The 12,178-nt window shown below is 43.4% G+C and overlaps 1 protein-coding gene and 1 long non-coding RNA gene across 2 annotated transcripts; both read right to left on the reverse strand.

Moving 5' to 3' along the window:
* Positions 1 to 420: 420 nt before the first annotated feature.
* LOC115180565 (uncharacterized) lies at positions 421 to 1,887 on the reverse strand. The gene is made up of 3 exons (XR_003873111.1): positions 1,706 to 1,887; positions 661 to 1,616; positions 421 to 551 (listed from the first exon to the last, which is right to left on the reverse strand). It is a non-coding gene; the product is annotated as an uncharacterized LOC115180565 (long non-coding RNA).
* A 173-nt stretch (positions 1,888 to 2,060) lies between these two features.
* On the reverse strand, positions 2,061 to 11,576 carry LOC115180156 (uncharacterized). Its single transcript, XM_029742037.1, has 21 exons — positions 11,219 to 11,576; positions 10,499 to 10,701; positions 10,187 to 10,291; positions 9,811 to 9,906; positions 9,604 to 9,714; positions 9,329 to 9,452; positions 8,776 to 9,112; positions 8,586 to 8,653; positions 8,241 to 8,493; positions 6,369 to 6,529; positions 5,711 to 5,933; positions 5,365 to 5,534; positions 4,874 to 5,123; positions 4,621 to 4,763; positions 4,168 to 4,429; positions 3,872 to 3,993; positions 3,525 to 3,759; positions 3,258 to 3,403; positions 2,772 to 3,018; positions 2,402 to 2,538; positions 2,061 to 2,308 (listed from the first exon to the last, which is right to left on the reverse strand). Exons 1-21 carry the CDS (start codon positions 11,247 to 11,249, stop codon positions 2,061 to 2,063), a joined length of 3,672 nt encoding a protein of 1,223 aa, XP_029597897.1. The 5' UTR covers positions 11,250 to 11,576.
* Positions 11,577 to 12,178: the final 602 nt, after the last annotated feature.

Consider the following 12,178-nt stretch of genomic DNA (forward strand, 5'->3'; position numbering starts at 1 on the left):
GCCACTGAATCTAGATGGAATCCCAGACTGAAGTGTTGTAGCAGAGTAAATAAGGAGTTTAGGAGCTCCTCCAGGTTTCTGTTGGTACCAGGCTAGGTAGATATTACCATGGACATTACTGCTGGTTTTACAGTCAATAGTGACTTTCTGTCCTGGGAGAACAGCTTTCACTGCAGGAGTCTGAGTCACAATGTACTGTCCTCTGGATTCTGAAAAATAGAATAAAAACCATGTATATGAAATAAATATTACATATAGTAATGAATAGTTCTGGATAGAAATTGATCACATTTCCGTTGTGTAGATTTAATTAATTTTCAACAATAAATTCAGAAAATGTTAACCTTGAAAGCAGACGGCCAGTGTCCAGATGAGGATGGTGATAAAAGTCATGGTTGTTGTGGGTTCTGTTGTCATGAAGGACAGTTCTCAGTCATGAAGTGTTAAACTCAGGGCTATAAACACTCCCAGACCACTGAAGCATGTGCTGTCTATGCAAAGTGTCCTCTCTATGCAAATGGTCTTCCAAGGAACAACCAACACCATCAATGCTGAGAACAGGATTTGTTTTAACGGCTATCTCACCATGGTATCTAAAAATAACATATGAGTAAGCAAAAAGTAGGGGCCTGTGATTCCAGAATTGTAGTGGCTACTTACTGTGGGGCTCTGCTGCAGACAATCTGTTGAGGATAAAATAGGATGGTCTCAGTCTCCCCCAGTGGTTAAAGCTGGTAACAACAGGAACCTCAGTGTTTGGGTGACCCTAGATATAGGATTAAAGACATTGAGAGAAAGATATACCACAGCAACAGAAATGATACAGTAGCCAACCAGTCAGGCAATTACACCCCACTCAAAAGGAATTTAATCTAAATTAGTTCACTTGAAATTGGGCCTAAAAGCACAGAGTTTGCTAAAACCACAAATTGCAAAATCAAGATGTTCAGAATGTCATATGGTTTTACCATTTCTCGTTAGAGGATTCACTCAATCCAATCAATTTTAAAGGTTTTGTTAAGTTAATTGAGTGTGACATACTACTTAGTGACATACTATACATGACAAAAAACATTCAGATAGTCCATTACACTTAGATCTAAGCACCTATACAAAAGTTAAATACGTGTCTGATTTCCGACAGAAAAAGTGGGATGGATGTTGAGTCTCTTCAGCAATATCCAACATAGCAACAGTGCCTCTTTGATAGAATACAGAACCTCTCCAAAAACAACGCAGGAGACAAGAGAGACACAGGTCATTGTAATTGCTTATACACCCCTTTGCCAGAAGTCATTGTTGAGTCATTGCAGCTTTCCTGTGGTGCTACAAAACTATCTTCAGTTGTTCCCTAATGCTTCCTCGTCGTCAGATTGGAATAATACTCAGGTTCAGTTGCGTCGCCCTCGTCTGGCACTGCTCTGCTGTTTTCATGAAGACCTGGTCAGCCATCATTTGAGAGATCTCTGTATAAATGTATTCCAGTTCAGTGTTTCCCCTCAGGTCCACTTGGATTCTGTCACTGCCCCATATGTCGAGGAGGACTTCAGTCTCCTCAATGCTCCAGGGGAGATCAAGTTCCCATGGTGATGGACAGCTGCCTGATTCTGGAGAGCCTAAAAAAAATGTAAACAAAGGCCCAACGTTGATAGTATAACGTAAAAACAGCATTTACTGTACAGAGATTAGGAGATTGTTTCCTTACCTGTTCCTTGGACTTGTCCACCTGGGACCTCTCGCATGTCTGTGGCGCCATTCGGTTCCTCAACCAGAGTTACAGGATAGATACTTGTTCCCGAATATTTGCACAAACTGATCATAGAATTTGCACTCCACTTTTTCCCCTCCAACCCTGGGAAAATAGAACATGACATTTGGTTGTTGACTCAACGCTTATTACTCATATCTGGTTAGTCAATGAGCTTTGCTTTACTAACATGAGCATGGCAAACCTCTAACCTTGAATACAAAACTGATCCATCAGTATGGAGTCTTCATAATCAATTCACAATTATAAATAGTGGATATCGATTTCAGATCCATATCTTATCCCCCATGGCTTACTGTTTGCTCTCACAGAGCTGGCGGAAGTTGGCCTTTAGCTGCTTCACTCTAGACTGGCACTGTTCGGCTGTCCTCAGGTAGCCCTCGTTGGCCATGGCCTGAGAGATCTCAGTGAAAATGTGTCTGTTTTTGGTGCAGCCTTTCAGATCCTCCTGGACCTCGTCACTCCCCCAGATACTGAGGAGGACCTGTGTCGCACTGTCGCTCCAGGTGAACTTGGAGCCGTCAGTTAAAGGACGGCTTGCTGAAGAAAAAGACACCCAATGATTACAGTGGGAAGGTTAGTTGAAATAAGACAACTCTGAACATTTCAAGGTATGGTATGGCTTTGCTTTACCTTTTCTTTGGTCAACTTCATGTGTACACTCCCAGACAGCAGCTTCCTCATTGTCTAACGAATCTTCGGCCAAACTGTCGACGTTGAGCTCCCTTGAGAAAATCTCCTCCATCTGGTCGTAGAACTTACATTCCCTTCTGAGGAAACGAAAGATTAGACACACTGTTCAGAGGGAATTTCAGTTGGATCATTATGTCCTCTGACCACATGTACTATGTAACAATAACAGTGATATAAACAAGACTGCAATTACATAGTTTATTAATGAGATTAAATTAAGTAAAGCATCAATTTATATCCAATGTTGTAGTGTAATTTATAAAGTAAATAACTAGACATAAAACAGTATTTATAAATCCTTTGGATTCACTTGTCATGGTGGAAGCGGGCCTTCAGTCGTTTGATGCGGGTGTGGCACTGCTCAGCCGTCCTTAAGAACGCCTGGGCCGTCATCCTCCGTGAGATGTACTCAAACACGTGTCTGTTCTTCAAGCAGCCGCGGAGGGAGAGCTGCACGTGGTCCTCACCCCAGACCTCCAGCAGAGCCTGGGTCTCCCGATCGGACCAGGGCATCTTTCTGCTGGACTCTGTGACAGCGTAACTGACTGAGCCCTGGCCTTCAAAAAACAACAATGAGACACACATATGGAAGGTATGAGCGGTAGGGATTAACCTGCGCAATATGTTTATGAGAGGCTTTCAGTGGCTACTAAAATATATTTTTAAAGATTGATTATGACTAGGGTCCTGATTTGACCTGACCCGGGACAAACAACTGCTGGCACTGACACAGGAAAAACACAGGGCCCTAATTACATTAGACTTAGAGTGTAAGGATGATAAAGAGGCACCATACATGTTTCCTGATCTGGTTCTTCAGTGGGATCTGGATTGAAGTCATCACACAAATCAACAATCTCTGCATCGGGGGAGAGAGTGTCGTTGCCTAGCACCGGCTCCAGGAACCTGTAGTATCTGAAGAGTAAGGGCTCTCCTCCGTTTCTGTAGGTACGGCCAGAGGTAGAGGGAGGTGGAGAACAGTGGGAGGTGAAGGCTTCATTTGTAACAGGTCCCAATGACCATCACTCGCCTTACCCACAAATAATCTGTGCTTTGCACTTACATCCTGTTGTGGAGACACCGTCGGTAAGTTTTCCTCAGCCGTTTAACCCTCGAGTGGCACTGCTCAGCCGTTTTGAAATGCCCCATGGAGGCCAGCTTCTCCGCTATGTCGGCGAAAATGTGCCCGTTGCGGACGCAACCTCGGAGGCTTGTCTGGACCTCCTCGTTCCCCCACAGCTCAATGAGGGCCAGCGTCTCTGGCTCCGACCACGGGGTGTATCTCATCCCATCAGCACCTGCTCCGGGAGACATATACTTTGGAAACCTCCAGATCGTAGGTACGACTCTGCTGATTGGATGGACTGAGTCTTTAGTGTAAACAGATAACCATCTGTACTACCACTGTACCTGTGTCCTGGTCTACTGTTTGATTGTTTCTTTCATCATACTCATCAATGGAGACCGCTTCATGACCAAGTATTCGCTCCAACTGATTGTAGAACTTGTATTCCGCTCCCTTTCTTCCACATCTGAGAATAGCAGACAGAAAAGGAAGCCATTTTTAAAAAATTTAAAAGTTTTGAGATGGAGTATTCTGGCTATGGGTTAGATTAGAGCATACTTATTTGTATGTTTCTGCAAATTAATATCAACATAAAAACATCAGAAAGTGTCCAATTTAAACGTGTGGGGTACAAACATACTTTTTCATGTTGTAGCACTGACGGAAGTTGTTCCTCATGGACTTGACTTTCCAACGACACTGCTCTGGGGTCTTAGAATACCCTTGGTCATGCATCTTTTCTGATATGTCCATGTAGATGGGGCCATTGTGGACAAAGTCTCTCAGCACCCTCTGAACCTCGTCCTCCCCCCAGATGTCAATGAGGGCCAGGGTCTCAGGATCCGACCATGAGCCTGGTGTGATCCTCTCAGAAGTGGTGTTGTTGTCCACTTCCATAGACTCTAAATACAAAACAGCTCAATAACAAGAACGTTTCCCTGTTTAGACTTGGCAAAGGTACTTGTGTTGACGGGACGGCAGCTACAGTAAAACCAGTAGCTAAATTTGATATAACAAACAGGGTTCAATCTGACATACCCATGCAGGGTGTCATTAGAAAGTTTGCATAGGTTGATGTGAGCTGAACTTTTACCTTGAAGTGAGTCACTGTCTGATTCCTCTGATATGTCATTGGTCAAGTCTGTCACCACTGTTCTGGTGGTGGGAGGCTGCATCTCAAGTATTTGATCTAAAATATCGTAGAACTTCAAATCAACCTGCTCAGATCCAGATGAACTAAAGAGCACAGGTAGAGAGAGATTGATTGTAATTTTGCAATCTGTAATCCAATTCACATTAGCAAAATGACAAATGTATCAATAATAGAGCTGAAACGCAATGGTTACCTGATGGTTTCCTGGGACTGCCGATAGCCGGCTTTCAAACGCTTTATCCTGGTGTGGCACTGCTCTGCAGTTCTGTAATAACCATGGAAGTTGAGCTTTTCTGAAATCTCTGAGTATATGTGACTGTTGTGCGGGCAGCGCTTCAGGTTCTGCTGCACAGTGTCGTCTCCCCAGAGCTCCAGGAGGATCATCGTCTCGCCGTCCACCCAGGGGATCTTCTTCCTGTCCTCTGGCACGCCCACCACAGCCTCTGGATGGATCAGAGTCAAAGGGAAAGAGGGTGTGAGAAAGATTGGCCCAATCCATCCACTCACCCTTATCCCTAAACCCTTGTTGACTCCTCCTCACAGATATCAAAGAATGAGTCAGATATGCTAGGTTGAGTTTCTTCCCAGTCCTTCCATACCCATACAGGGGTCTTCAAGTTGATCTTATTATAGTTTACTAGTGAAAGAGGAACTGGTTAACCAGTAGAGAGACTGTGACCTTACCCCTCTCCTGGGAAGAGTAAACAGAGCACTCGTTGTCTGCTGACCATGATTCTCTAGACTCCATGTCAAGACAGTTTTCTGACATCTCCACATATGAGGGAAGCTCATTCCCCAGTATTCTCTCCAGCAGGTCATAGAATTTGCATTCTACTTGTTCTCTGCCGTTAATGCTGCATTTGGGGAAAGAAAACAATGCACATTTTCAAAGCAAAGCATTTTTCTGGCTCAAATAGACAAAATGTAAGCCATGACAGGATATCAAACAAGAATGTAAAGGCCTGAGCATAGATCCCTGTGGGACTCCCAATGCACAAAGAAAATTATAGTTAAACTATAATTGACATACTTGTTCTCGTAGCACTGTCGGAAACTCCGTTTCAGTCTTTTAACCCTCGTCTGGCACTGCTCTGCAGTCCGGATAAAGCCCTGGGCAGACATCTTTTGGGATATCACAGCAAAAAGGTGCCCATTTCTATGCATACCCCTCAATTCCCTCTGCATTTTGTCATCTCCCCATATGTTGATTAGGGTGAGGGTTTCCAAGTCTGTCCAGGGAACACTTCTGGTTCCTTCAGTGGAAAAAGTGACAAACACAACAGCAGTGAACACTAATTATTAATAATTTGATTGATTTAGATCAGGGCTGCGCAACCCTCTTCCTGGAGATCTACCTTCCTGTGGGTTTTCAGTCCAACCCTAATTTAACACACCTGATTCTACTTATTAGTTGTTCAACAAGACCTTAACTATCTGAATCAGATATGGTAAATTAGGGTTGGACTGAAAACCTACAGGACAGCAGATCTCCAGGAAGAGGGTTGGGCAGCCCTGATTTAGATGAATCACATTGCACACTCCAAATGTAAAATCAGCTGTATTAACATTCAAGCAGTTTGACCTCTTTGTATGGTCGTGGGCAACATGCTGCATGCAAACACACATTAGTCACTTTCCCAAGAGCCAATATTATGCGATTTACCAAAAAAGGCACAATCGGACCATACCCATCTCTTCTAGACCAGAGTGGCCAGAGAACTCCCAATCATCAGTGTCTTCTAGCTGGTCATCTGTCACCTCTTCAACATCATAGGTGACCTCAGGAACCATTAAGAGGGACACGTTCCCAAGTATTCGCTCGAGTTGGTCAAAAAATGTACACTCCACTCTGTACATAGGGAATGGTTTCAGTGAGAGAATATAGACAAGCACATTACAGGGATATTGTCCCCATGTCCATTATTTTATTTATTTATTTATATATATATATAGTGGCCAAAAGTGTTGAGAATTACACAAATATTAATTTTCACAGTTTGCTGCTTCAATGTCTTTATATATTTTTTGTCAGATGTTACTATGGAATACTGAAGTATAATTACAAGCATTTCATGTGTCAAAGGCTTTTATTTGCAATTACATGAAGTTGATGCAAAGAGTCAATATTCTTTTTCAAGACCTCTGCAACCCGCCCTGGCATGCTGTCAATTAACTTCTGGGCCACATCCTGACTGATGGCAGCCCATTCTTGCATAATCAATGCTTGGAGTTTGTCAGAATTTGTGGGTTTCTGTTTGTCCAATCCATCTCTTGAGGATTGACCACAAATTCTCAATGGGATTAAGGTTTGGGGAGTTTCCTGGCCATGGACCCAAAATATCGATGTTTTGTTCCCCGAGCCAATTAGTTATCACTTTTTCCTTATTGCAAGGTGCTCCATCATGCTGGAAAAGGCATTGTTCATCACCAAACTGTTCCTGGATGGTTGGGAGAAGTTGCTCTCGGAGGATGTGTTGGTACCGTTCTTTATTCATGGCTGTGTTCTTAGGCAAAATTGTGAGTGAGCCCACTCCCTTGGCTGAGAAGCAACCCCACACATGAATGGTCTCAGGATGCTTTACTGTTGGCATGACACAGGACTGACGGTAGCGCTCACCTTGTCTTCTCTGGACAAGCTTTTTTCCGGATGCCCCAAACAATCGGAAAGGGGATTCATCAGAGAAAATGACTTTACCCCAGTCCTCAGCAGTCCAATCCCTGTACCTTTTGCAGAACATCAGTCTGTCCCTGATGTTTTTCCTTGAGAGAAGTGGCTTCTTTGCTGCCCTTCTTGACACCAGGACATCCTCCAAAAGTCTTCGCCTCACTGTGCGTGCAGATGCACTCACACCTGCCTGCTGCCATTCCTGAGCAAGCTCTGTACTGGTGGTGCCCCGATCCCACAGCTGAATCAACTTTAGGAGACGGTCCTGGCGCTTGCTGGACTTTCTTGGGAGCCCTGAAGCCTTCTTCACAACAAATGAACCGTTCTGCTTGAAGTTCTTGATCATCCGATAAATGTTTTTCTTTTATTTGCAATCTTACTGGCAGCAATATCCTTGCCTGTGAAGCCCTTTTTGTGCAAAGCAAGGATGACAGCACGTGTTTCCTTGCAGGTAACCATGGTTGACAGAGGAAGAACAATGATTCCAAGCACCACCCTCCTTTTGAATCTTCCAGTCTGTTATTCGAACTCAATCAGCATGACAGAGTGATCTCCAGCCTTGTTCTCGTCAACACACACCTGTGTTAATGAGAAAATCACTGACATGATGTCAGCTGGTCCTTTTGTGGCAGGGCTGAAATGCAGTGGAAATGTTTTTGGGGATTCAGTTCATTTGCATGGCAAAGAGGGACTTTGCAATTAATTGCAATTCATCTGATCACTCATAACATTCATTCATAACATTCTGGAGTATATGCAAATTGCCATCATACAAACTGAGACAGCAGACTTTGTGAAAATTAATATTTGTGTCATTCTCAAAACTTTTGGCCACGACTGTGTGTGTAAATAAATAAATAAATATATAGCAAATGTTCTTCTGTAGTGTACTCACTTCTGCTGAAGAGACTGACGAAAGCTGTTCTTCAATCGTTTGATCCTGGTCTGACACTGCTCTACAGTTCTCATGTAGCCTCTCTCAGACATATTTTTGGAAATGAGAGTGAATACGTGGCGATTTTTGACACAGCCTTTCAGAACTCGCTGCACAGAGTCTTTTCCCCAAATGTCTATAAGGTTTAGAGTCTCATCATCCGACCAAGGGACTTTGGTGTCAGTCGTCATGGGATAGGCAGTACCTTGGGGTTCTTGACACAAAAGGGTAAGTAAAACTGTCATGCATTTTCTTTTACCATGTACTGTATTTCAAATTAATTCAGAATGAACAGAGATTCCACACCTGTGTATTCTCCCCATATCGAGATGAGAGGAGATTCACTAGAAGATTCGATATTCACTGGAGAATCCCTGTAAAAGAGGAACACAGAAATTCACATTAAGCAGATTTAAAATCCCCCACAAAAAAACACAATGACATCAAAGGCATGCTGGGAGACACACCAATGTGTTACTTCAATATCAGTTCTTACTGAAACAGAGGTGAAGCTGCTTGCCGTTTCCGGGGAACCTCCGAACTGTTGCTCATTTTCCTCTTCCAGGGCAGAGTCTGCCCTCTCCTACTTTCATTGGCTGAAAATGACGTTCCCTCCTCTACAATTTCATCCGTTTCAATTCTGTCCCTCCGTTCATTTCGCTTCTGTCTTGTTCTCTCTGATATCCTCCTCTTGCCGGTCCCCAGATTTGACTGGTCAATGGGAATCTCCATAATCTCTTCTTTATTTGGATGGTTTGAGATTGGTGTGGCCTCTTGCAGGCAATCAGAGTGTTTTTGAGTATGTTTGTCAGCAGTAGTCCCCAGTTTCGTGACTGGAGGGAGAGACAAAGAGGAGAGGATGCAGTCGTCCATAGGTAAAGAGCAAGTGTCTGAGAGAAATAGAGAATGAGAGGCTTAGTAAATCACTGCGACTTCTCACCTGTTTGCTAGTCAAATAATACATTTATAATTCTAACAATCAAAGCAAAGTGATACAGTAGCAAAGATCATGACACATCAGTCATAATTATCCACTGAGCCAGCCTTACTTTTTAGGTGAATGTGTCCAAGATTTCTGTGATGTTCAATTAAAGCCTTCATCTCCTCTGGCGGAGTCGCAGATTGCAAACACTCATCCAGAACTGAGGGGGCACCATCAAGCCATGACACCATCTGAGAAAGGGCCCTTAGTCATCACGGGTGTGCATTAGCAGTGGTAGGTTAAGGTTTAATACAATACATGCTGTATTCTGAAGGCTAACTGAAGGCAATAGTCAAGATGTGTAAGTGTTGTGAAATACAATGTTGAGTTCAATGGTAGCACCTGTGCAAAGTCTGGTACCGGCAGCAGCTCCTCCAGTCTGGAGAGGAACTCCCACAGGAGAATCTCCAGTGCTGTGTCATATTTCTGCCCGTACTGCACTGGGAACACCTCCTGGGGGGTTAGAAGACATAGAACATTTTGAACCGTAAGTGAAAGGGGGGGGGGGGGGGGGGGGGAGAGAGAAAATGAGGGAGAGTGTCATCTCACCAGGAAGAAGTGCTCTTTCACACCTGGGTCTTGTAGCAGGGTTTGGACCAGCTCCAAGAAACTGGCCCCAGAATCTTCTACTTGTGCATCAGTCACCTGTAACATGCACACACACACCCCGGGAGATGAATTACCCAAACTATGTGTGTATTTCTTCCTATTGATTTAATGTATTTTCTTGCACAGGAGGACACTGAGGGGAGAACAGCTCATAATAATGGCTGGAATGGAGTGAATGGAATGACATCAAACACATGGAAATCATGTGTTTGATGCCATTCAGTTTATGCCGTTGCAGACATTACTATGAGCCCGTTCTCCCCAATTAAGGTGCCACCAGCCACCTGTGGGTTAATGTGCATAGTAAATCACCCACACAGTGGTCCCTGGGTGTAGTGACGGAAGCTTTGATTCTGTCCAGGTGGGGCTGGATGGTCTCAGGGTCGACTTGGTGATCACCACGACACAATTCCAGAACCAGCTATGGTCACAAAAAAAGTATTTCAATGCTATCATTGGCACCAGTGCACTACTAGTTTACTGGTTCAACTATCAACCACTGTTTGACAGATTGGAGGGAACTAATACAGTTGTTAAATGTACAAAAATAAGCTACATTTCAGTCACTAAACAAATCCATGTGCAGACACATGCACACACTCACACACTTCTCAACAGAGATGCTAACCCTGGCTCTCAGTCCCAGGATGAGTTGGGCCCTCTGCCGGTAACTCAGCAGCTCTGGAACCATCTCTGTCACCGAGGTGACAAACTCCTCCAGCATCCCATAATGCATGACAAGTCCTTTCTGCACAACTTGCCACATAGCAGCTGACAGAAGTTGCAGGGGTGGAGCCAAAAGGCGTAAATAAGAAACTGATAGAAAGGGATCTGCGAGAGAGAGAAATAATTATACTCACACATTAAAACACTACTAAGATCTACCAGCACATTGGGCATTTGCTGTTCCAAAGACATTACATCATAGGACTGACTGGGCAACAGTGTCAGGGAGCCCTCTACTGGCCCTTCAAGACAAAAACAATGCCACATGATGTATTTAGCCACCCCATGCTTATACTAAATTTGAGAATATTCATTAGTAGTAAGCCTTTGTGTTGGCGAACATATGGGACACGTCAAATTAATTGTAGATGTTAAACAATTGCACATAGCCTAAACTAAATATGAGCAGCAGGATAAAGGCTCACGAGGATGGCACCGGCATGCAGATGCATAGCAGACTCAACTCTATAATGTTACATTCAGGTCGGCACTAGAAAACTCGGAAAGTTCCACTATATACACGTTGTATTTAAAGCAATGATCGCAAGCAGTGTTTTAAAAACGTGGGCCAAACACTGCCCAGGTGGTGAAAGTAAATCAGTATTTCGAAAAAGTCACGCACCTTTGTAATTTTCTATACGGCTTCTTTCCATTGCTTGTTTCCAATTTTCAAAAAATATCCGACAGTGTCGCAAATATATATCAATAACAGTGTTATTTAGCTTGTTGTAGTAGTGTCAACGCAAATCAAAATGCTCTGATGCTATCTTGGACAAATATGGATGTATTTCTAATCAAAAACGTGCAGCATTATCATAATCATTCTGCAGGACGAAATAGATATCTTTGAGCGCATAAATCATTAAAAAATATTAGGAGATTGCTTCTCGCAATTTGAATCTGGGATGACCGAAAACAAAGATTCTGGTCTAATCCGTTTTGGTCCGGATCACATGAAGCCTGATTCCCCCATTGGTTGTGGAGAACCACAATTGCCCGGTTTTGCTAATGAAGGCCACTAGGCGGAGTCACCGCAACTTCCGGGTTGATTTTAAGGCCTACGGAGATATAGGCCAAAACAGCCATATATCATGTTTCCATATGTATCACACATTCATTATCCATATATGGCTAATCCCCTTTAAACAACCAATTGTGTGTGTGAATTACACCCATGACACTCGAGGGCGGGGGTCTCCATTTAGAAACTCTGTGATACTGTATTTACTGTCGTTGCTTTGGCCTTTTTCCCTAAATTTCGTTTTTCTTTCATCACAACTGATGAGGAAGAGTGTAACCACATCAACATTGCCAGACTTCCGGGAACGCTTGCCAAACAGACCACGCCGGGGTTTGGGATTTGAGAAGTCAATGAGAGAAATTAAACATTATTCCTGAGTTGTTCATTTTCTCGAAATCTAAAGACACAACCAAATTCGATACAATGTCTTAAGTATTTTAACATGTTTTTATTCCAACCTCGTGAAATTGACAAACTGACACCTTTTAATTTTCGTCAAAACTACTTTATATCGAAGGAATGCCTCTGATTTGACTGCCCGCACATGCGCAGTTTGTCGTG

This window comes from Salmo trutta, chromosome 40, assembly GCF_901001165.1.
Source record: "Salmo trutta chromosome 40, fSalTru1.1, whole genome shotgun sequence".
NCBI lineage: Eukaryota > Metazoa > Chordata > Actinopteri > Salmoniformes > Salmonidae > Salmo > Salmo trutta.

Coding starts and splice junctions, on each gene's coding strand:
- LOC115180156 (XM_029742037.1), bottom strand. CDS start 11,249: ATGGAAAGAAGCCGTATAGAAAATTACAAAG. Junction 9,715..9,810: donor TGAAAGAGCACTTCTTCCTG/GTGAGATGACAC, acceptor CTAACCCCCCAG/GAGGTGTTCCCAGTGCAGTA. Junction 3,760..3,871: donor AACAGTAGACCAGGACACAG/GTACAGTGGTAG, acceptor CTCCCGGAGCAG/GTGCTGATGGGATGAGATAC.